At 35.6% G+C, this 25,504-nt stretch overlaps 1 protein-coding gene across 1 annotated transcript; it reads left to right on the top strand.

The window, feature by feature from the left end:
• The first annotated feature begins 636 nt into the window (after nt 1–636).
• LOC133851569 (transcription factor UNE12-like) lies at nt 637–8,190 on the top strand. The gene is made up of 7 exons (XM_062288035.1): nt 637–1,423; nt 2,579–2,668; nt 4,244–4,360; nt 5,036–5,101; nt 6,405–6,470; nt 7,012–7,089; nt 7,481–8,190. Exons 1-7 carry the CDS (start codon nt 1,073–1,075, stop codon nt 7,709–7,711), a joined length of 999 nt encoding a protein of 332 aa, XP_062144019.1. The 5' UTR covers nt 637–1,072; the 3' UTR covers nt 7,712–8,190.
• Nucleotides 8,191–25,504: the final 17,314 nt, after the last annotated feature.

The raw sequence follows: 25,504 nt of genomic DNA on the forward strand, positions 1-25,504 counted from the left end.
GATTGGTTTTCTTTGATGGTACCACCGCCTTTGTCTTCTCCATAGTCCATCGGGGCATCTTTGAAAGTAGAAGTAAAACATAGTCGTGTGGAATTCTTTTTTATCCATTTTAATGCAAAATGTTAGCAGAGGATGTGATTTGTAACGGAGTTGTAATTCGAAGAAGTCAAGTGTTACATTTTAAAGTTGGATGGTTAAGTGCCACACGAATGAAAGTTTTGGGGTGATTTTTTTTTTTTTTTTTTTTCTCATTTTTTATTTAGAGGCAGAGTAGTAATTTTATAATGACTTTTTAAGAAAAATGGATGGTATTTATGCAGAATTGGATGGAAAAGACCAATTTGATACATGCTCTAGCAATCAAAATTTAATATTTTTTCTTTAAAATAATTCAACAAAAAATATTCCAAAAAAAAAAAAAAAGAAAGTCTGAAGAAATTTTTGCAATAACGAAAAAAGATCCATCACGCCCTTTTGAAGACGCATTGGATTATTGTCCCTTCTATCGCACACATTAAAACTAATTAAAAAAAAACCATTCAGACACGCCCTTTAGAAGGCGCGTCGGACTATTGTCCCCTCCATCCCGCGCACATTAAAGAAAAGGAAAAAATCCCCCGACTTTTCCATTCGTCTCCGTCTCTCTCTCTCTCAGACAGACAGAGATACCACTCACAAGTCAGACCCAAAAGCCAAAAAAACACCCAGCTAAAAGAGCGAGCGTTTTCGGAAGACCTCTCTCTCTCTCTCTCTCTCTCGTTCTTGGAACCCTCAATCCGCTTTGCGGGTTATCGGGCTCCGGATCTGCCACCCATTTCCCAAACACCACCGCCTTTCTCGACCTCCACAAATAACCTCACTCTGATCACCACTTTTCAAACTTCCCTAAAAAACAGAGAGAGAGAGAAAGAGAGAAAGAACACGAACACACAGTACTAGCTGTAAACATCAGCACAGCCTCTCTCCCTAAAAAACGAGGACTCTTGTTTGTGGAAAAGAGAGAATTTTCTACTTACGCTATAGTATTGTTATATAGAATCGTTTTAAGTGTTTTTCTTTTGTGGGTGATAACATGGCGGGCAATCCGCCGGAGGGGCTAGGGGACGATTTCTTCGAGCAGATCTTGGCCGTGCAGCCGGCATACACAAGCAGTGAGGCAGCGGCAGCAGCAGCAGCAGCTGGGTATGGAGGGGGAGAGGTGGGTTCAATGGCGCCCATGGTGTTGCAGCTTGGCTCTGGCGATGGTTTAAGAGGGATGGGATTGGGGATGGGTATGGCACCGCCTTTGGGGTTGGACTTGGAGCAGCAGCGGCAGGGTTTTTTGAGGCAGGAGAGGTTTAGAGAAGAGGTGGTTGATGGTAATAATAATTGTCACAACAATACCAATAATGGGTCTTCTTCTTCTGCCATTTCTGGAATCAATGTAAGCCTCCCTTTCTCTCTCTGTGGATGTGTGGATTGGGCTAGCTTGGCTTTGGTAGCCTTTGCATGTCATTTTGCATTTGTAAAAGGGTCATGTCCTGTTCTCCCCCCCCTCCCCATTCCTTCTCCTTCTTTCTCTCTCGAGTTGGGACTTTCAATTGGATTGGAGACTGTCTTGATTTTAGCAGAGGATTGGCATGCCATCTTTTGTATGTTTAGAGTGAAACTTTCATGTTCTTCTCAGAGCCTCAGCCAGTCTCTCTCTCTCTCTCTCTTTCTCTCTCTCTCTCTCTCTCTCTCTCTCTCTCTCTCTCTCTCTCTCTACACTCTTTAGTGGGGTGTGTCAAAATGGACTATATACATGTTATCAGCATGAGTGAAAATTATTTCTCTTTGATCAATGATTTTGACTGGCACGTCAGAAAATAAACACTTGAAATTAAATTCTCTTTGATCAATGGTGAAATTCATGGCATGGATCTCATCATCCCACTCTCTCACAAACTGGGCTGGTTGGGTTTTGATGGGATTGGCATGCCATTTATTAATTTGTTTGAGGATAGGATTGTCATGTTTGAGCCCCCTTTCTCTCTCTCTAAATGAGAGTGTGTGATGGACTCGATTTGTCTCGTGGGTTTCGTTAGAATCGGCTTTTGGGTTGTCATTTTTGGACTTGTCTGAGTACAAATGTTGCCGTGCAAATAGAGTGATGAAATGGGATTCATGGAACTTTTAGTACAATTTTCTCTTTTGCCACAATTGGTCCTTAGAGAACCATTGCTGGTGATGGAAAATACAGCTATTGTTGCCTTTTTCTTTTGCTCAGTAGTTTGAAATCCTTTCCTGGGAAATGATTTTTCATTTACGTGAAAGATTCCTAAACTTTCTGGTTTAAGCTACGCTCCAGCTGGGAATTTGACATCACCAAATTTTTTTGTTGAACTTTCTTGGGAATATATGAAAGATTCTTTTCATGTCTCAGCTCCTCTCCTTTTGTCTTTTTCTTTTAGGTGTGTAGTTGAAAATTTGTTCCCATTCTTTTCCCTACTGATTTTACACCTTCTCGATCTGTACCAGGAAAAAAAATATCGACTTTTTTTTGGGAGGCTTTGCAAATATGAATTTGAATATGTTTTGTACAATTTGGTTGTGGCAGGAGAGAGACTCGGGGCATATGAGTTTGTTTTCAGCCTTTGGACCATTGCAAGCCCAGGCAGTACGGCCAACAGCACCACAACTACACCAGGTAAATATTATAAATTACCCAATCCCCACAATTCTTTCAAGCCCATACTAATTCTTTAACAGTTAATAATCATGATCGGTTGCATCATTTTGGCATCTATCTTGTGTTCTTCCTCGCCTCCACGAGGTCGGTGTTGATAACGATATAGGTTGACTCTAATCCAACCCGTTTAATTAAACGGGTTAGACCTTTTAATTCTAACTCACTCATTGCGCGTTGGGTTCGTGTCAGGCTGTGTCAAAAATTACTAATCTTTTCTGATAGTGTCGATGATGGATATAAGATTATATATGTTAATCTTAATTCGATTTATTTAATTAAACGGGTCTTACCTTTTAACTCTAACTAGTCGGCTAATTTCATGTAAAAATGATTGAAGAACCATTTTGACAAGAAATAAAAATATGAGAAATTAAGTTGAATTCTAAAAAATGTCGCTAACAATTGATGGGCGGTGCTTTTGTCACGATGGAGTTGGAAAAGATGTCGTACCGACGCCACTCTGTTTGTCGCTACTTATTCGACTTGGAACGACAACGAGATGCGTTCTGGATCTTGTCAGGGTGTGTATTGCACGCGCTTCAGGGAGCGTGAGGAGGATGTGCTACTGTACTGAGAATGATCTTGCACGCGCGGGGATATTTACACACGTACGGGACTCTCTGGCTGTTTTAGAATCTGTCTTGGTTTTTTTTTTTTGTTAAAAAAAGTTGAAAGCTTTGATACAATAAAGTCTTTCCACGCGCTTCCTTCCAGAATGTGAATGCGCGTGCGCACACGTGCCTCTGTCCCTCTCTTGGGGTTGGAGAGTCTTGGCATTTTTTTTGAGTACTAGGAATTGACCAGGTCCAATGTTTGACTTCTGAGTATGTCTGCCATGACTGATTCAGCCATCTGTTGTTTATCAATTTGCTCTCTTTTCTGCCGGTTTTATTTTTTATTTTAAATAAAAATAATTGGTCCAATTTCTATTAATCTCAAAGTTTAGTTGAATTTGTATAAAATTTTAAGACAGCTGACTTTCTTTTTGAGCCTACATTTTTTTTTTTTTTTGGTTTCTTTTAGGATATGAATAGATAAATCTCCTTTCCAGGCAAATAACTATAAATTTTCTTATGGATTAAATAATGATATACTTTTAAATTTTCTTTTTCTTTTTTGGGGTTCTGGAGCTGCTATTAAGAAAGTGACTGAGCATGTTCTTATCTGAAATGTTGGAGCTGAATTTGAATTGTTAAATATCTGGTTTGGTCATCACTACGCAACTGGATGATATGCTTTCCCCAATTTGTGGGTTCAACTTGTGTTTTAAATAGTTGATTAGTTGCTTCCCCAAAAATTAACATGATATGCTGAAAAAGTTTCTAACTTCTTAAGCAAAAAACATTTATTCATTTGTCAACAGTTAGATCCTTGAGTGTATTGTAGTACTACTTTCTATTGTTGTGACTCTCCTATTTAAATATCAAAAAAAAAAAAATCTCATATTCCTAATTTATATTGATTGGATTTTCATCACACTTTCCTTTCCATGTTTACCATTATTTATTATTGACATCATTCTTGATATAACAGTTTCATAGCCATCCAGCACCTGGGCCAGTTGTTGCTGCTCCACATCCACCTGCCATCCGCCCAAGAGTGCGCGCAAGACGAGGGCAAGCCACAGATCCCCACAGTATTGCCGAGCGGGTAAACTTGATAGCTGTTCCTAAGAAAAACTTAAATTATGCAATGTTGGGTTTCAGTTACATTAATAATCCTTTTAAATAGTGCAACAAGTTGCAATGAACTGGAGGTACCTGTGATGGTGCCCATTCAACATGTAAGATAATGTGAATTGTTATCCCCAAATAGAATTTAGAGTTAAAAAAGGAGGTGGGGGTTGTTCAGTTATGGAACTTTTTAGGACTGATAAAGTGGTTTCACTGTTAGCAAAAGAATGGGTTTGACTGAGTGCTTTCACTGATTGAAAACTGCTAAACTACTTTAGAATGGTGGTGTCCCACGGTTCCCTTCTTTACTATTAGATATTAAATATTAAGATTAGATTTATAAATATATTCCTTGTGTGTCTAGGGGTGCCTTACACTTTTAATGATATCTGGATTACTTGTATGTATATAAAAAAAGATTTATAAATAGAACCAAAACATGAAATGCAAGTAAAAGGTTCATTTACAAACGTTGGAAGTAAGTGATACTTGCATAATGAAGGCTGATTCCTTGCCTATCCCTTAGCAATATTCATTTTTATGTTAGTCCACAGTATTAATAGTGATATTACTATTAATAATATTGATGATTTTATCAATCTATCCACTCTCAATAGTTCATTATTAATAATAGTGATATTTCTGAATGCAGTTACGTCGGGAAAGAATTGCAGAAAGAATGAAGGCTTTGCAGGAGTTGGTTCCCAGCGCCAACAAGGTTTGTGCCTTCTTATTGCAGCTATTTATGGACTCCCTTTTCATATTTTTTTTTTAAATATAATGTTATCTGCAATTAGTGCTTGTTCTGTGTACTTGACTTCAAAGAAATATTATATTATTTATTCCTAGTGATAAAGAACTTAATGAAGTAAAACAATTAATGATAACAAAAAGAAAGGAAAAGAGAGGGATGAGTAACAGCCACATGCCAAGGTGTAGCAAGTCTAGCAGGTAATGATTGCTCACTTCATATTTATTTGTCTTTTGGTACTTGTGATTGTAATGCGAACCCAATGTTGGCTTCTTCTGGACATTCGAGTCCTAGGTCTGTAGGTCAGTATTCTTTACTGAAGTTGGACACGCTATCCAAAGTTTGATGGATCTGGAAATAATCTAATGCTTAGGCCTAACACGCTCTGGAAACAATCTTCTATGCAGGTTCTATGAAATGCATCCAGGTCAATGTCTTAACCACTACTTCTATAGGAAAAAAAAATGATATACTTCTCCATCATGATTTTATGTTTTAAAACTTCTTCGTGCAAATTTTGACACTGACAATATATTGACATAATGTCTACCTATGCATGTTTAGAGTGCTGCAGTCAAATGGTAAGATGAGCTTCTTCCTTATAGAAGAGTTGATCTGCTTGACTTTAAGAGTTGAGAAATGCTAGGGGTACCAAATTTTTTACTAAGAGATGGATACTAAGATGATGGGGAGCTTATTCATTGGTACTCATAGCATTTATTTTTCTTAATTGTTTCAATCATCTTGAATGAATAAGCTCCACATCATCTTAATATCCATCTCTTAGTAAAAAAAATTAGTACATTTAGCATTTCTCTTGAGAGTTCTGTGCGGACCTTCCAAAGTGCTTCTGACTATCTGGTTGAACTGTTGTGTTTGGTCTACAGATTGAAACTAAAGGGTTAAGACATTATTTTATGGCTAATAATTCGATTTTTGAAATTTAATTTATTATAAAATTTCCAGGCTGTGGTTCCTTGTCTTTTTCTGGTTTAGTAAAGTTAAAGGTGGGCATAGTTTTGCCAAATCTGCATACTGGTAATTAACTTCTAATAAACTGTTGGCCGTGGAACCTTGTTTGCTAGGAACATGTGATTAACAGTTTGAAATTAGTGATGATTCCCTGGAAGACATTTTCATTAGTAGATTGGACTGTTGAACTTTAATATATTATAGGCATTCATTTATTTATTTTCTTAATTATATTTGAAATATGTCTTGTTTTGAGATTCAAGTTGCACATAATGATACTTTAAAATATGCTGTGCAGACGGATAGGGCAGCCATGCTTGACGAAATTGTGGATTATGTGAAGTTTCTAAGGCTCCAAGTCAAGGTATTGATATTCAGAATCAAAAAGGAATTACCATCTAGAGATGATTCATTGTAATCCCTAATTATTCGTTAAGTATTTTCTGAGATAAGTTGAACTTCAATTATTGCAAGGATCCTGAAATTGATAGCCTCATTCCCAGAGTGTCCTTTCACTATTCCTGTTTGAACGAATGGTTTGAGCATTTATTGAACTCGTCATTTTTTTCAAAATTTGTACCAACTTCCTACCTGTTGCATATTAAAATCTTCCCTTATCTTTTCTCAAATTAATAAGTAGGTCCCTACCATGTTGAATATCGCAGACATCACTGAAGAATTTAAAACTTTCTTTTTATAAAGCAGTTACAATGTCAAACCTCAAGCGACTTTGTCTGGTGTCAGATTTTTTCTGTCTGCAATGAAGTCATATTTGAATAGGAGAGGATGTGAACTGTGCTACTGTTACCACTCTCTTCATTTATGTGGTTAATTACTTTTATTTTTCTTCCTTTGCTAATAATTGCCTTTAAGACATATTTGATTTTATTGACTTATTGAAACAGGTTTTGAGCATGAGTAGACTGGGTGGAGCGGGTGCAGTGGCTCAGCTTGTAGCGGATGTACCCCTATCATCAGTTGAGGTAGCTAACTTCAAAATCTTGGTTTTCTGATTTGATAATTCTTCATTTATGTATTATTTTTGTTTATGCTTGTTCATACCTACCACATGCGTTAAGTACTTTGCATGAAGATTATAGTCAGGTTTTTACCCAGAATGCAACACATACACATACTGAAAAATGTCCATAGACATATATCATTATCATATATAATTATCATTTCAATGTTTCAGTTTGGTGATTTTTTAATTCAGTATTTTCATTTTAGTATGCTTGCCAAACTTTGCTGTATGTTGACATCCCATTCTGTTCAAATCTACGAATGGTTCAATCATTTGTGTGCCTTCTTCTGTCTGTAAAATTGTTATAGTTGTTGTTTCTATTTATTTACTTACGATAATGTGTAATGAAGGGTGAGGGCATCGAAGGTGCAACAAATCAACAAGCATGGGAGAAGTGGTCAAACGATGGCACAGAACAGCAAGTAGCTAAGCTGATGGAAGAAGACATGGGAGCTGCCATGCAATTCCTTCAGTCCAAGGCCCTCTGCATCATGCCCATATCGCTTGCTTCTGCCATTTTTCGGACACAACAACCAGATGCACCAACACTAGTTAAGCCCGAATCAAACACCCCTTCATAGGCCCGAACAATAGTATGCGATTGCACGTCTCCATCGTCGACTCCCAGCACTCCTCTGGGTCCCATAATCCTGTAATAGTATAGCTCTTACTCATGACAATGGCTGTTTTATAGTCTAGTTTCTAATTGCTTGTTGGAGAAACAATCAGGTCAGTACAACTGTTCATTCTTTTTCCAAGTTTTGTCAAACTAGGAGTGGTTGTCATGCCTAGAAGAAAAAGCTTGAGGCACTTGATGTCTTTGCCACGGTCAAGTTCAGGAAAGATTTTTCCAAAGCAGAATTGATGTCCTCCTTTTCTGGTTCCAGTGGTGGGGTTAGTGGTTGATGACCAAAATATTGGTGGTAGGGACTCTTTCCTTTCTTTTCTGGATAATGGATTGTGGGGTCATTTAAAAGGTATGGATGGGTAATATTTTTATGATGTATTTAGAGAAAATTTTAGTGCAAGTTGAAATAGATTTGGTTGGTTGTCCAATAAAGGTGTGTTGGAAGCTTCTGGATTTAAGATAAAATATAATTGTTTTGCTTAGATTAATGTATGTATAGATGAGCTTGTTTTTTTATTCAAAAGTGAATTGAGCCCTTTTTCAAACTTACTGAATGATTATTGAAGGGAAAGTCATTGGAGAGTAAGAGAGAAAGGGATTAGAAATTGACATATTAGCAAGTTGGTGTCATTTTCACTCCATGCGGTTCACTTTTTACAAGAGAAAAGAAAGATGGAAAAGAGAAAAGGAGAGTAATTTGTATGTTCATGGACTTGCATGACTGTATCAAAAACATCTGGATGGCAAACTGTTATATATATGTTAATTCATTCAACAACTAGTTTTATACAAAATTACAAATTGAATGGAGATTCTGTACAAAGCTTGCCATCAGTTTTCTCATGAAGCTGTAATGAAAATTCCGTTTTGTGTTTACTTTTATCAGCATCGGTACAAATCATCATAAAAATATATATATATATATATATATATATATATATATATATGGGTAAAATAAAGGAAGAGAGCACACGATTGGCATTGAAGTAGGTGAGGAAATGGAAAATGAAAACATAAAACTGAGCCAATGGGTCCATACACGCGTGTGATCAGTGACCCTTGTCTCATGATGTCCCATCACCATCATTTGCGACTCTTTGTTTTAAAGAAAGAAATTCCACAAATTAAAGGGTACGAAATTATAAGTCGTTTTAAGATAGGAGTATTAAATTAACAAATGTCTTAAATTTAGGTATTCACATTTTCAAACGTTTCACTTAAGGGTATTTCGTTAGGATTTGTTGTTAAATCCTATCAAAATTCTCAAAATATCCGTGTTTTTTTTTTTTTTTTTAAAAAAAAAATTATAAAAATTTTCAAAGATTCAGGCATGGATATTTTTACAAATTCTTTAAATTCTGACTAACACCTAAATCCTAGCATTTTCTTTTTCCTAAAAAAAATGGGTATTTTGGATACTCTGTTAGGATTTAACAGCAAATTCTAACGGAGTACTCTTAAGTGAGACGTTTGGAAATGCGAATACCGTAGTTTGAGACGTTTGCTAGTTTAGTACCATTATTTCAAAATGGCGTATAATTTTATACATTTTTTGTGAAGTTATCCCTTATTTTAAAGTGACATTTTCAATTATCCACGTGTAGCATGCTCCCTTGTTGACAAATTTTTTAAAAATCCGAATCATTTTTCTTTATTCTTTATTAGAGATTCTATTAAAGCATTTTCAAAATTAGTATGTATATATATTTATTTTTGTGTTTTGGGAATGTTTTAAAAGAAATGCATTAAAGAGCATTAAAGAAAGATAATCTCATATGAGAAAAAGAGAAAATATAGTTGGCATTTATAAGGCTCAACACACTTTAAGCATTTAAAGTAATGCTTGAGTGTATGCACTTATGTGTATACTCTAGTACGGTGCAAAGCATCGGACGCACATGCGCGCCTAGCCTGTGTGTGACAGTGGGCTGTAGGGCGCTATTGGCGCCTTGATGGGGCACTTGGCACTTAGCTCGGAGTGATCTAATCATGACCATTCAATTTTGGATGGTCATGATCATTCGATCCGGTAGTTTGATTTAGACAATAGGATGCTTCTTTGGTAGATCCAATGGTTGGATTTACAAGAACATCACTAAAGTAAACTGTAAAGTCAATTCACCAATGATCTAATGGTTGAGATTAAATAATAACGATCTAATGATTATAATTAAATAATCATTGATAGTTATTTGATCTGATGGTCACAATTAAATGTCTGTTAAAATAGTAGTTTATGACTGTTACTTTAGCAATTATGGACGGTTGGATTAGCAATTAATAAATAACTGTTATTCAACACAATATAAAAGTAATTGATGTCTAGTTATTAAAAAGATAACAATCTTTCTTTAATCTTCAGTTCTTTTTCCTGATACTTTCTATATTTAAATTTCGAGTCTTTGTCTCTTGTTATAATAGAAAATCTCAAAGTATTCTGATTCATTTTTCGTTTGTGCAAAATGCAAATAAACAAACAGAGGATTCTGGGCTCCATTGTATCCTGGAGAAAAAATCTTTGTTGTAATCCTTTGCATACCTTTCTGATGAGAAAAAATAATTTCTTAAGGAACATTTTATTTCTGCTTTCTTTTACTTTTTATTAATAGATTCTTTTTTTTCTTTTTCTTTTTTTTTTTAATGCAATTCTTCCACCATCTTTATTCTTCATTTTTCTATCATTTCTTTCTTCCTGAGTGGCCAAAAGTTCAGGTAAAAGGTTCATATATGGCCAAGTTCTTTCCCCTGACCTATATATAGTTTAAAGAAGACCACAAAATTCCAAGAATCCAGAAGACTGGTTAGCATAATAGTTATACTTAAAAATTGATCTGAAAGTGAGAGCTCCATTTTATCGACATGTTCAATTCTCAAGTACACCCAAGATGTCCTTGGCGGTATTCAATCCTTCATAAAGTGGAATCATGATCGATCGAGATCATCTTGCAATGCAATTAATGATGCTAATGGTTGGGCCATTATCTTGCTTTTCTTGGGACTTTGGGGTTGAGTAGGCCTTGTAATATATATTATTCCTTTTTGGTTGTGGCCTTTATATCACATTTACGGTGTTTACTATGTTTATTATTTTAATAATAAACATATACGGTATTATGGATATTTCTATTAATTTAGATTACCGTAAATATGGAATCGGTATTATGGTTATTTCTATTAATTTAGATTACCGTAAATATGGAATCGGTTAATTGATTTTAAAATCAATTAACGATATTGTTTCTTTGATGGAAGGAAACAAATACGGTGTTTACCATTTTTGAGGGTCCCTAACCTAGCCTATAAATAGAGTGCCTGTGTACACCATTAGTACAGCCATCAAGCAATAGGCATAGGTTAGAAGACACTCATATTTTGTTCCTAGAAGTTCTGAAGAAGTGCTTGAGCAACAATGGCCGGAGGTATGCCTCTTCTATGTTCTTATTATTTCCGCTGCGCATGTTAGGTGAAAATAATGTGTTTAATTATTTTCTAACATGTGGTATCAGAGCCAGCCTCTGTGCTATTTTGCTTAGCATATAATTTTATGCGTTATCAATATTGAATCAAGTATTTTTTTGTTATCAATATTGAATCAAGTTTATTTTATTTGTTACTGTTCATCATTTTTGTTTACACATTATTGCAATATTTTGGTTCTAAATTGCAATATTGAGTATTGCTTTTGTCTATATACTGTGATGAAACGCATGGTTTTAATCTGTAATTTACTGTTCATCATTAAAAAATGACTGTTTTGCCCCTGCCTGGAAACCAAGCTAGAAACCCCTCTGGTTTGCCGTTCGAGTGCCCCTACAGAAAAAGCGGCGACCCTTGGGCCGCCGTTCTGGTACCACAAGCAGTGGCCAAAAGGCCACTGCTTCTGCAGTAAAACGGCGACCCTTGGGTCGCCATTCCGGCACCACAAGCAGCGGCCGAAAGGCCGCTGCTTCTGCAGTGAACGGCGATCCTTGGGTTGCCGTTCTAGCACCCAAGCAGCGGCCCCTTGGCCGCTGCTTCTGCGTAAACGGCGACCCTTGGGTCGCCGTTCCGGTACCACTTTCGGCCGCTGCTTCTGCAGTAAATGGCGACCCTTGGGTCGCCGTTCCAGCACCCATGCAGCGGCTCCTTGGCCGCTGCCTCTGCGGTAAACGGCGACCCTTGGGTCGCTGTTTCAGCATTCTAAGCAGCGGCTGAAAGGCCGCTGCTTGTGCAGTGAGGTCGCCGTTCCCGCTGTCCCAGACAGCAACGGCCCTTTGGCCGCTGCTTGTGCAATGAACGGCGACCTTTGGGTCACCGTTCCCGCTGTCCCAGACAGCAACGGCCCTTTGGCCGCTGCTTCTCCAGTTCACGGCGACCCACAAGGGTCGCCGTGGTCGTCAGGGAGGCGGCCTCTCTTGGCCGCCGCATAAGGGGCGGCGGCAAGGGTGGTGGCTAGGGTTTCAACCCAAAAGAATATGACGGGTCGGGTCGGATCTGGTTATTATTTGGTTAGGGTTTAAAACCCAACCCCACATCAAGTGGGCTGACCCGTATCCAGAACCCAACCTGACATTACGGGTCAGCCCAATCCAGAACTGGGCCTGTTCAATAAAAATAAAAATAAAAAATAAAAAAAAGGAGGGACTAAGGCCTTATGGGGTTTAGAGCTTGGGTTCACTAAGGGGCTTAAGGCTACATGATGAACCATTGGGCTATATGTTTATTGTGTCTTTTTAATGCAATATTATTTACCTTAAGGTTTAAATTATTGTGTATTGAAATAATTTGTTTATTTAATACATAATTGTATATTTATAAATTGGTTGATGCCTAGACCTAAGGGATAATTAGCAAAACCTAATATGTTAGTGTGGGTTTATGGCGCTATCTGAGAATGCAATGTCGGGGAAAGTTCTGGCAAGGAAAGTCTTGGGATTTAAGTGTGTCCGGTGTGACTCCCCTCACTTTCCTGGGAGCTCATCTGCTTGCACCTTGGAGAATGCTCTTTACCTCATTTACGTGTTGGTTTGTTTTATTCCTAGGGTCATTTGTGGGCATCTATAAAGTTATTAAATGTTAATGAAGTCGCAATTATTATGATAATTTGAGAGAGCCAAAGCATCTCAATTTTGAATAATAATTGCATCAAGTTTAATTATATGAACTTCATATGGAAAAATTAACATCGTATTGTAATTAACTCATAAATTTAATTACCTATCCCCAAAAGGAAGTTTTTATTTTTATGACTTTATTAGAATAAGATAATAAATTTAGTATTAAAAGTAAAAATTATTTCGGTTGCCCAAAGGTACGGGGAATTTTTATTTATTAATATTTAAATTTATTGGTCTTATTAATAAGGAGTAAATTTCATGCGTGATGCAACCTTTGCCCAAAGGTAGGTTGAAATTTACTATTTAAATTAGCATTGACTGATTTAAATTAAAGTCACTTCATAGCACTTAAGTAGTTTTGTTTTTCCCTTGGTTCTTGCAGCTATACCTGCTGAATTATTTGATGGTACTTTTCATGTTCCGAAACTTAATGGTAATAATTTTACTGAATGGAAAGAGAACTTGCTCTTTACATTACGGTGTTTGGAATTAGACATGGCACTCCGGACGGATGAACCACCCACTTTAACGGATACCAGTACTGCACTAGAGATGGCTAAACATGAAAGGTGGGAGCGATCCAATCGCCTCAGCTTAATGTTTATGCAATCTCACATTGCCAAAGGCATTAGGGGTTCTATCCCTGAATGTTCTAAGGCTAAGGATTTTTTGAAAGTCGTTGAAGCACAGTTTGTGAGTTCAACTAAAGCCATGGCCAGCACTCTAATGAAGAGACTATCAAGTCAAGCCTTCGACAGTTCCAAAGGTGTGCGTGAGCACATCATGGAAATGAGGGATATAGCAGCTCAATTAAAGTCCCATGAGGTTGAGATTTCCGAATCCTTCTTGGTCCATTTGGTTCTCAACTATCTGCCTCCTCAGTATGGTCCCTTTAAGATTTCATACAACACACATAAGGATAACTGGTCAATTAATGAACTCTTGACCATGTGTGTTCAAGAGGAAGAGAAATTGAAACACGAGAAACCAGAAAGTGTTCACTTGGTTACTCGTACTAAAGCAAAGACTAAGAAAGGCAAGGCTGCCCACCACTCCAAGAAAGGAAACAAGATGTCACTCAAAGGCAATAAGGATGCTTGTTTCTTTTGCAAGAAGGAGGGGCACATGAAGAAAGAATGCCAGAAATACAGAGGAAGTAGAATTAAGAAAGTCCTCTAGAATAAGGAGACCAGCAATCTCTACAGATTATGTTGTATACCTCCAAGAGTCTGACTTTGATGTTGGACCTAAGGTTGATCCAAGTGTGTTTTCACAAGCCATGAGTGGGGATAACTCCACACTATGGTACCATGCCATGAAGGAAGAGATGGAATCCATGGCCAAAAACCAAGTCTGGGATCTCGTTGACTTACCAAAGGGAGCTAAAGCCATAGGCTGCAAATGGGTTTACAAAACCAAAATGGATGCTTCTGGTAATGTTGAACGATATAAGGCTAGACTTGTGGCCAAGGGTTTCACTCAAAAGGAAGGCATTGATTATCACGAAACCTTCTCTCCAGTATCAAAGAAGGATTCATTTAGGATAATCATGGCATTAGTAGCTCATTTTGACTTAGAGTTACACCAGATGGATGTGAAAACAGCATTTCTGAATGGGGATCTTGATGAAGAGGTTTATATGAAACAACCCGAAGGCTTTGATGATGATAGCAAGAGAGCTTGCAAGTTGAAGAAATCTATATATGGACTAAAACAGGCCTCCCGTCAATGGTATATTAAGTTTCACAAGGTTATTACCTCATTTGGATTTACTGAGAACCTTGTTGATCAATGTATATAACTTAAGGTCAGTGGGAGTAAAGTGATATTTCTAGTCCTGTATGTAGATGATATTTTACTTGCAAGCAATGATTTAGGTTTGCTACATGAAACTAACAGTTACTCTCTCAAAGCTTTGAAATGAAGGATTTGGGTGAAGCCTCTTATGTCATTGGCATAGAGATTCACAGAGACAGACAACAGAAAATATTAAGACTGTCTCAGAGGGCCTACATTGAAAAAGTTTTAGAGAGATTCAAGATGAGTGACTGTAAGTCTAGTGTGGCACCTATTTCTAAAGGAGAAAGATTCAGTAAAGACCAGTGTCCCAAAAATGAGTTGGAACAACAGCAGATGAAAAGTATCCCATATGCATCTGCAGTGGAAAGCCTGATGTATGCTCAAGTCTGCACCAGACCTGATATTGCATTAGCGGTTGGAATACTGGGACGGTACCAAAGTAATCCGGGATTAGAGCATTGGAAAGCTGCCAAGAGGGTCATGAGATACTTGCAAGGAACCAAGGGTTACAATTTGACTTTCAAACAAGCTGATAGTTTGGAGGTCTTTGGGTATACAGATTCAGACTTTGCTGGATGTGTAGATAGCAGAAAGTCTACTTCAGGATATATCTTTCTTCTAGCTGGAGGGGCTATATCTTGGAAAAGCAGCAAGCAGACTATAGTTGCTACATCTACCATGGAGGCAGAGTTCATTGCATGCTATGAAGCCACTACACAGGCACTGTGGTTGAGAAACTTCATTGGTGGACTAAAGATTGTCGATTCAATAGCAAGACCCATTAAGATCTTTTGCGATAATTCTGCTGCAGTTTTCTTCTCTAAGAATAACAAAAGTGGAAGCAGAAGTAAGCACATCGACATCAAGTATCTTAGTGTTAGGGATAACATTAAGAGACGTGAAGTTTCTATTGAGCATATTAGTACAGAATCAATGGTTGTGGACCCCATGACAAAAGGTTTACCGGTAAAACAGTTTAAAGGTCATGTGGACCATATGAGACTTGTTGATTCACTTTGTACTCTCTTTTGATCTATAGACATAAAGTTAATGTAATAAAGTTTATTGTGCACATTTGTTATTTTTATCCATGAGGATAAATAAAGTTGGACCCGAATGACTTATAGGAAGTTCATTCATAAAGCTTGATTATCCATAAGGTACTCATGTAAGGAGTGTTTTACATTGTGATACATGGAAGGGACGACCTAATTTTATAATGGTTTTACCGCCATGATTCGTGTGAAACACTTTTTAACTGAGTTGGAGGATTCCATAAAAGATTGGCCAAAACTAAAGAACCTAATACCATATGGTCATGTGTTATAAAGTCCAAGTGGGAGAATGTAATATATATTATTCCTTTTTGGTTGTGGCCTTTATATCACATTTACGGTGTTTACTATGTTTATTATTTTAATAATAAACATATACGGTATTATGGATATTTCTATTAATTTAGATTATCGTAAATATGGAATCAGTATTATGGTTATTTCTATTAATTTAGATTACCGTAAATATGGAATCGGTTAATTGATTTTAAAATCAATTAACGATATTGTTTCCTTGATGGAAGGAAACAAATACGGTGTTTACCATTTTTGAGGGTCCCTAACCTAGCTTATAAATAGAGTGCCTGTGTACACCATCAGTACAGCCATCAAGCAATAGGCATAGGTTAGAAGACACTCATATTTTGTTCCTAGAAGTTCTGAAGAAGTGCTTGAGCAACAATGGCCGGAGGTATGCCTAAAACTCTTCTATGTTCTTATTATTTCCGCTGCGCATGTTAGGTGAAAATAATTTGTGTTTAATTATTTTCTAACAGGCCTGCCTTTTCATGAACAAGTTGCAGATATATATATAGGACATTTTTCTCTTCCATACACCAGGTTTTTTTTTTTTTTTTTTTTTGATAAAAAACTACAAGTAATAAAAAATAATAAAAGAGAAAACTAGGGGGATTTAAATCACTAGTAGGGATAGCAACTGTAGGGGAGAGACAAAATCGGAATGCTTTCATGAAAGCCAATAGAGACGTCCATCTAATAAGATTGTGCGAAAAACTTAATGAATAGAACAAACTGGAATGAGGTTTAAAGCTCTGGAAATGAAGGGATCCGATTGCCAATTCATACATGGGGGTTGAGGAAGGCATAAATTAACTACAATTTGCAAGTCACCCTATCTCTACAATTGTATCAATCCAGGAAAAAGTGCTAGCCACATCTGCACTATCACCTTAAAAAAGATTAGTCAATTTTGAACTTTCCTTAAATCCTTTATAAAATTTAGTTTCACCTAGTAACTAAACAATGTAAGTCTTAACACCTACGAATATTTTTATAACTCACTCACTTTATGTGAACTATTCATCTTCATAATATGGGACCAGGTTGTTACAGCAATAATATTGACATATTGCTAAGCGCCTCCTTCACTGCATGCGTATTTAATGGCAAGTAAAACAGCCCTAGCTAACCTCACCCATCGAAGGATCGATCCCCCGGGGAGAATTTTTCAATTTGTTCACGAACAAAGGACTTTCTTTTTCTTTTTCTTTTTCTAATGGGAGAGCACTCACGTTGGACTAGTCAAAATAGTTAAAAGGAACAAAAATTTCAAAAGAGCTCTACGTACATCCTGCTAGCCAAAATATAGCTAATTAAGGACTTGTGTAGCTCAAATATTAGTAAAAATTCGATTGGCAAGTGGATTGGGATTGTCATTATGCTATCTTTATCAAATTTCTTATTTCTTATGGTCTGAATCTAGTCTTGAGAAAAGGAGAAGTTTATCGATCTATATGTCATATATACATAGCAGCAGTAATCTGCATATGCCTGAACAGGCAACTTATCAAAAGGCAGACCTGAATCATGCTGAGAAGCAAATACGGTCAGTCGGGTCAGATCCAAAGCTTCTTCATGATATGCCAAGTTATTGAAAAGTACGTAACTATAGTTTCCTGGCCTAGAACGTGTAGAAAGTGGAAATAGATAAGTGCAAAGACTCCCTTGGATTTGTTGAAAGCTTTACTGGCCCAATCCAATGATGGCTTCTATATATATGACCTACCACTATCACAACACTCTTTTGTTTCACTATGAATGTATTTTTTTTATTTTTTAACAAGCGTCGTGATAACAAATCCTTTAAGGCGAATAAGAAGCTTATATATCTGTATATAGATTGTCTTAATTAATTGTTATAAAAGGTTGTAAGTACATGTACTATGCATATATATTGCATATTCATTTATTGATTTTCTGAATTTGACTATTCTAATTAATTTCTAGACTAATTTTAACTTTAATGTGTTAATCAAAAGTTTTCCCTTTGCTAACAAATTTTAATGTACGTCAATCGGCTGGTGATTGTTTATCTTTGGGTTTTGTATAAATTACTATTGCAGAATTTTTGTTTCTATTTTCCTGCATAATTACGTTTCATTGTGCCTTGAGGTCATAACCCGATCTTTCACTACCAATTTCTACAAAAAAGGTGCTTTATTGCATTAATATATCATTATTGAGACCATATCATATCATATAAACAAGCTAGGTAATGAGAGCTAAGGAGCCAACTCACAATTGACACTCAACAAGAAAAGATCCTACATTATCACCAGCAAGAGAAGATTCTGCAACCTTATATTATGCAGATTACATAAGGAATAACAATCAAGTCTATCATATTTGTAATTAAAACAATTCCACAATGTAGGGAATTGTCTTTTAAAGTCACAAGTGCCTTGTGTATAAATTGTTTTGTGCACCGTTGATAATAACACAGAAAAGGGAGAGTTACAAAGCATCTCAGTGGTTTTATCTTTTAATCATTCTAAGCTCAATACTAATATATTCCAAAACTAATTATAAAATGCAAGAATTAATGCAAACAAATTATGATAACAAGCTCATAACCCGTGCTATGCGCGGGATTCTTCCTTATAATTTAATTTCATAATAAAAAATAAAAAAAAAATGGAAGAAGAGAAGCATAGAAAATATAAATAAAAAATGAAAACTGAAAAATACTAATATAATATAATAGTGTTATCTTTTCTGTACTACACAGAGTAATAAAAAACTACTCAATAAACATAATATACTAAAAAATATCATACCCCGTACAAAAAACAACCATAGGAAACTCTCTCTCATCATTATTTTCTTGAATTTAGTGTAAAATTTATAAAAGATAAAATAAGCAATTTGAATGTAAAATAATATATTAATTACATAAAAAATAGGGGAAAAAAAGAATAAGAGAAAACGAAATAAGAGAACCATATAAAATATAGACAAAAAATGAAAAATGAAAAATACTAATAGAATAGAATAGAGTTTTCTTTTCCATATACTTTTCCGGTTCATATGAAACCTTGAAAATCAATATTTTCTATCAATTAAGCACGTTAACAATGTGCATTATATAGGGAAAAAAAAATCAATGAACAATGTAAATTGAAAAATCGTCATGCCTTGTACCAAAACAACAATTAATGTAAACTTTTTTTTTATGGTTTCCTTGAATTCAATGTAAAATTTAGGAAAAAAAAAAAAAAAAAAAAAAAAAAAAAAAAAAAGCAATTTGAACAAAAAAAATAATATAAATTAGGAAATAGGGACAAAAAAAATGTAAAGAAAGAACAAAATCATAGAAAATAAAGTAAAAAAAAAAAAATGTAAAAAGATAACCACTAATATAATAGAAAATAACTATTTTTTTTTTTTATATACGTTTTCCAATTCCAAAGAAATTTATAGGTATGAAAGAAACTACGGCCAAATAGATATTTTTTAATTTGACCATCATACTTATATATAGCCTAAAAGAAACTACTTTTTCAACATAAATAAAAAAATAATATAAATTATCATTGCAAAAATAAGAATAGAAAATCAAATCAGAAAGACAGAAGCATATAAAATAAATACAAACATATTATTTACAATTCTAATGAACACAGCCTCGACAAACATAAAAGGCAAACTAAAAAAACAAAGGATATAGCAGTATTACAAACATAAAAGGTTATAACAATAGCAAAAACTTTGTTCTCTTTGCTTTGAGCACTACTCTCCGGTAATGTAAACAACATTGCAGTTTTGCATAACCACAAACCATTACTTTTCCATATATTTATTTGAGAAAGCGAGAGATATTGTAGTGACTTTTGACATTTCCTAAAGAAAAAAAACTGACATTTGACTCTTTGAAGTTTAGTTTGTAACAGACATTTAGTGGGAGTGGAAGCGGTGTTTGAGAATTTAATGATAACAAAATTAGATGTTTTTATTCATTTTCTATTCAATGAAAGAGATTTGATTAGGAATATTAAACGCACCATTTATTTCACTTGAAATACATGGAGCAGTTCAATTTTACATTTTTTTTATTTTTTTTTTTTATTTTTTTTTTTTTTCAGTTTTACTTGAAGGAAGAGAAAGAGTTAGAAATTAGTGAGAATTTAATGACAAAAAAAAAAAAAATTGACGTTTCTATTCATTTTTTATTCAATATAAGAGAGTTAATTAGTCATATTAAATACACCGTTTATTTTACTTGAAACACATAGACTGGTTTAGTTTTACTTAAATTATCAGTTTTTTACTCAAATGACCGGTTCAATATTTAAAAAGTACGGATTAATGCCGTGTGTCCTAATTCTAGGCCAACTCTAAGTTGGAACTTGTCTTATATATATATATGATATATGATATGTTTCAATAAAAATAAAATCTATATAATTTTGAACATTAAAAAAAAAAAAAAAAAAAAAAAAGCATTTCAAATTTAATGCTTAATTAATTTTTTGTGTTTTAAAAACATTTATATTCATTTTGTGCACAATAATCAAATAGAACGGTAGAAATTAGTGAGAATTTAATGACAAAAAAAAAAATTGAGGTTTCTATTCATTTTTTATTCAATATAAGAGAGTTAATTAGTCATATTAAATGCATCGTTTATTTTACTTAAAATACATAGACTGCTTTAGTTTTACTTACATTATTAGTTTTTTACCCAAATGACCGGTTCAATGTTTAAAAAGTATGGATTCATAGCACGTGTCCTAATTCTAGGCCAACTCTAAGTTGGAACTTGGCTTATATATATATGATATATGATATGTTTCAATAAAAATAAAATCCATATAATTTTGAACATTAAAAAAAAATCAAATTTAATGCTTAATTAATTCTTTAGTGTTTTAAAAACATTTATATTCCTTTTGTGCACAATAATCAAATAAAATTTTTGCTTTTTTTAGCTTTAAAAAGCAGAATAACACTTACAAAAAATAAGTGAAAATCGTAAAAATTACATAAAAGAAAAACAAATATCCCATAAAATATTTAAATGAATTAAAACATAAGACCCTTATTTTTAGTTTAATTCATATAAATTAAAACATGTTAAAATCTTTGTTCCCATAGGCGTAGTTTAGAATGAAAATAAGTATGAAGAAGAAAAATAGCAAGAAGAAAACCACGATTTTGATTATCAAAATAAAAAATAAAAAATTAGCAGGAATTTTTTTTAATATCGATGTAATACCTATTATATTTCAATCCTATATAATTATGAACATTCGAAAAAGCAAATGAACAAAAAAAAAAAAAAAAAATCTCATAAACATTCAAATAAAAAATTGTTCAACCACAAATTTCACAAACAAAATGGAAACATATTTAGATTTAAACTAAAAATATAAAAATACCAAAGAGTCATACTTATATCATTAATCGATAGAGAGAGGCTACTTGTGTATCATTAATAGGGAGAGAGATTAAATCGACCGGTACAATTTTATTTAAAAGACCGGTACTTAAATGACCGGTTTAGTAACTAAAAAATATGGGTTCATGCCACATGTCACTATTCTATGTCATTCTAAAGAAGAACTCAACTTATATATATATATATATATATATATATATATATATATATATATAAAAGCTATTATCAAAAGTAATTAAGAGCGTAAAAATTGAAAGCTTGGGCCGAATTAAAAGATAATAAAGCCAGTAGATAATAAGTATAAGTATGATGCGATTATGGTGCTTGGCTTAATTAATCGTTGGCTTAATTAATCGATGTGGGACCTCTAATTTAATGAAAGGGGAAACACTAGCGAAAGGCGAAATGCCCCTACTCCTGTAACCAAACGGTATCTTTTCTGTTAAACTTAACAAAAATTAGGATAACACCGTTCTTTTGCGCCAATAATGCGTACTTCAGGATCTTAATTAACGTTCATTCTTGTAACGTTGCTCTCTGTTATCCTCCCTCATTTTCCCACTCACAAGTCACAACCATCATAAAGGAGAACCACTTGACGACATGTAATTCCGTCAAATCTCGCCTCCCAAGGCCAACAAAAACCTATCCGTGACTAAAAATATAATATTAAACAAAAATACCTATACCTGAATCTTTGAAAAAAAATTTAAATTTTTTTTTTAAAAAAATAAACACAGTAATATTTTTAAAATTTTTGATAAAAGAGTTGAAATAAAAAATAAATATATTGAATTAATACTTTAAAAAGTGGTGAATGATGGAGAGTTATAACTAAATTTTTTACCCAATATATAATATCATACCACTTGGCGGAGGGTTGGAAAAGTGAGTGTAGCATTTGCCTATTTTTAAACATTGCACTGAAAGATATTTTCAGGGGTGGGCAAATTATCCGCCTACCGCCTACCGACCGCATACCGAACTGCAACCGAACCGACATTAACCGCCTACCGACTCTACCGACAAAATTCGGTTCGGTAGTCGGTAGAGATTTTTTAACCGAAAGTCGGTTCGGTTCGGTAGACGGTTCGGTTGCACTGTTAACCGACTTACCGAACCGAACCGAACCGAAAATTAACCGACCGTTTTAACCGAACCGTTGAAACGAAACGACGTCGTTTTAGTAGATCTTTTTTTTTATTATTATTAAAAAATCAAAACGGCGTCGTTTTATCACACTTGAAACGACGCCGTTTTCTGAGACTATATATTCATCGCTATTCCACATTTCCGCGGTTCCACCTATTCGCTTCAAGCCTTCAACGTGAAGCCTTCAAGACCTAGGTTATTCGGCAAAGTGCAAATCGGCAGAAAGTGCAAAGCCTTCAAAGTGCAAATCGGCAGAAACTGCAAACGGCAAATCGGCAATCGGCAGACGGCGTCACGGCAATTGCCGCAACCCGCAAAATTCCAGCCTCCAGAGACCGGAGTCCAGGCTCCAGGCCTCCAGTTCTAGCCGGACCAGCCCATTGCGGCACTGCCCACCCCACCCGGCCACCCCAACCGCCTCCGGCCTCCCCACCTACGGACCTACCCGTAAGGCCGTAACCCATCCTCTGATTCCCCTCCTCTTTCCGAACCCTAACCGGCCGACTCCACCGACGGCCGACGCAGCGGAGGCCTGCTGTTGCCTCCCGGCCTCCCCTACGGTCCTACCCCTCTGGGCCCTCTCCTCAATCCTCAGACCTCAGCTAACCAAACCCTAAGGCCTGGAAGTTCGGACTCCGGAACCGGAAGACTCGACGTTTGCCGTGGACCGCTGCCGTCCCCTCCCAGGCTCCCACTCGGTCGGAAATTGTCCGTCTGTCCCCTTCTGTCCGCCTGTCCGGTAGCTCTCTCTCTCTCTCTCTCTCTCTCTCTCTCTCTCTCTCTCTCTCTCTCTCTCTCTCTCTCTCTCTCTCTTTTAGTCTTAGTTAGTAGTTACTAAGTACTAACTTACTGTCTAGTGTCTTAGCCAATTGCATAATTGCATTTACTCATTTAGTCTCACTGTCTCAGGCCTTCATGGCTTCATACTAATTGCTAAATATCAATAACCGAATGGTTTAGGTAAAAACAGAGAAAACAACTCCTTAAACAACTCTGATGGTTTTGGGCGTGTTCTTTGTCTGTTGTGTAGTTTGTTAGATTGTGGTAGGGATTATGGGTTGTTTGATCCTTTTGCCCTGTGATTAGCTTGTACCTTTAGGTGTGATTCTTTGGTGTTTGGTTTTATAAAGTTTTTTGATTAATGATTAATGAACCATTTTTTAATTTTTTTTTTGAAACAGCCATTCATACTTTAACAAGAAGCACTGAAGCAGAACAACTGAAGAAGAAGCTAGAAGGCCAACGATCCAACCTCAGCCTCAGGTATATTATTTCTGAACTCTTATGTGTATGTGTTTTGTGTAATTGAATACTTGTGTAATTGTGTTGAGTGTTCTTTGTTGATTTTGGGTTTAACTGTTTAAGGGCTTTGGTTTTAAGGGCTGTGGACCTGTGGTCTGTGGACTGTGCTGCTGTTCAGAACAATAGCACATATTGGATAATTCATAATTTGGATTGTTGTTTGTATTGACAATTTGACATGCAAGTTTTTGGAATTTTTCTCTGTAGTAACCAGTTTGTACCTTAAAATCTGGTCTTGATTAATGATTATCATACCTTTAATGTGCAATCATAACACATGTCACATGAAGACCATCCATCCATCACTTTAGATTGCTCTAGGTTTGATCATATTTGTGTTAATTTTTTTTTCGGGGGGGGGGGGGGGGGGGGGGGGGGGGTTGCTTAATTGCTTTGCCTTTCATTATGAAAAAAAATATTAGTTTACTAATGATTAGGGATACAAAACTTTTTACATCAAATTCATAAAAAAGAGATTTGTTAGGGGTACCTAATATACCATTTATAAATTATTTACAAACTTCTTGGAAATTTACCATATTAATTTCATAATCTAGATGGATGCACCAGCACCTACACCTGCACCTACATCATCAGTAGCTGCTTCTTGTTATCCATCTCCTCTTGTTGATAATTCAATAGATATTGAAGAAAGCATTGATGTTGATGATGATTCTGATGAGTTGGGGACGGATGCCCAAGATATTAGAAGTGCTGGTGGTGGTGGACGACCACCACTCCCTAGGAACAAAAGAAGAAGAAATGTTAGGAAAACATCTGTAGTATGGAATCATTTTACTAGGGATCCAAATTGTCCTCAAGATAAACCTGTGGCACATTGTAATTATTGTGGGCTTGAGTATAAATGTCATGGAAAGAACAATGGCACCTCTAACATGTTGTACCATGTCAAAGCATGCCAACAGTACAAGAACATACTAGCTAATCAAGATATATCTCAATCTAAGTTCACTTTTGAGTGTGTGCAAAATCAGGGTGATGGTGGTAGTTGTAAGAATCTAATGATTACAAAGTACTCTGAAAAAATCATTAGGGAGACTCTTTGTGAGATGATTATTGTGGATGAAATGCCATTTTCAACTGTGGGTAGGATGGGGTTTAAGAAATTGTGCAAGGTTCTTGAGCCTCGATTTAAGCTTCCTTCTCGCTATACATTGATGAAGGACTGTGTCAAGTTGTATATGCAGACTAAGGACACAATGAAGATCAAGTTTTCGAAAACTGGTCAAAGGGTTTGTTTGACCACTGACACATGGACTTCGGTTCAAAATATGAATTACATGTGCATCACTGGACACTTCATTGATCCTAGTTGGAAATATCAGAAAAGAATATTGGCATTTCGCCAAGTGTCAGATCACAAGGGGCTAACGATTGCAAGGGAATTGGAGCAATGCTTGGAGGAATGGGGTATTAGAGGGATATTGACAATATCACTTGACAATGCAAGTGCTAATGAGACTGCAGTTGATTGTTTCAAAAAGCGAACTATGGCCAATAAAGATGTTATTTGTCGCAATCAATTTATTCATGTAAGGTGTTGTGCACATATTATCAATCTAATTGTGCATGAGGGATTGAAGGATGTAGATGATTCAATCGTAAGGGTTCGGAATATGGTG

The sequence above is a fragment of the Alnus glutinosa genome, chromosome 12 (genome assembly GCF_958979055.1).
Source record: "Alnus glutinosa chromosome 12, dhAlnGlut1.1, whole genome shotgun sequence".
Taxonomy (NCBI): Eukaryota; Viridiplantae; Streptophyta; class Magnoliopsida; order Fagales; family Betulaceae; genus Alnus; species Alnus glutinosa.

Coding starts and splice junctions, on each gene's coding strand:
- LOC133851569 (XM_062288035.1), top strand. CDS start 1,073: ATGGCGGGCAATCCGCCGGAGGGGCTAGGGGACGATTTCTTCGAGCAG. Junction 1,424..2,578: donor CTGCCATTTCTGGAATCAAT/GTAAGCCTCCCT, acceptor TGGTTGTGGCAG/GAGAGAGACTCGGGGCATAT. Junction 5,102..6,404: donor TGGTTCCCAGCGCCAACAAG/GTTTGTGCCTTC, acceptor TATGCTGTGCAG/ACGGATAGGGCAGCCATGCT.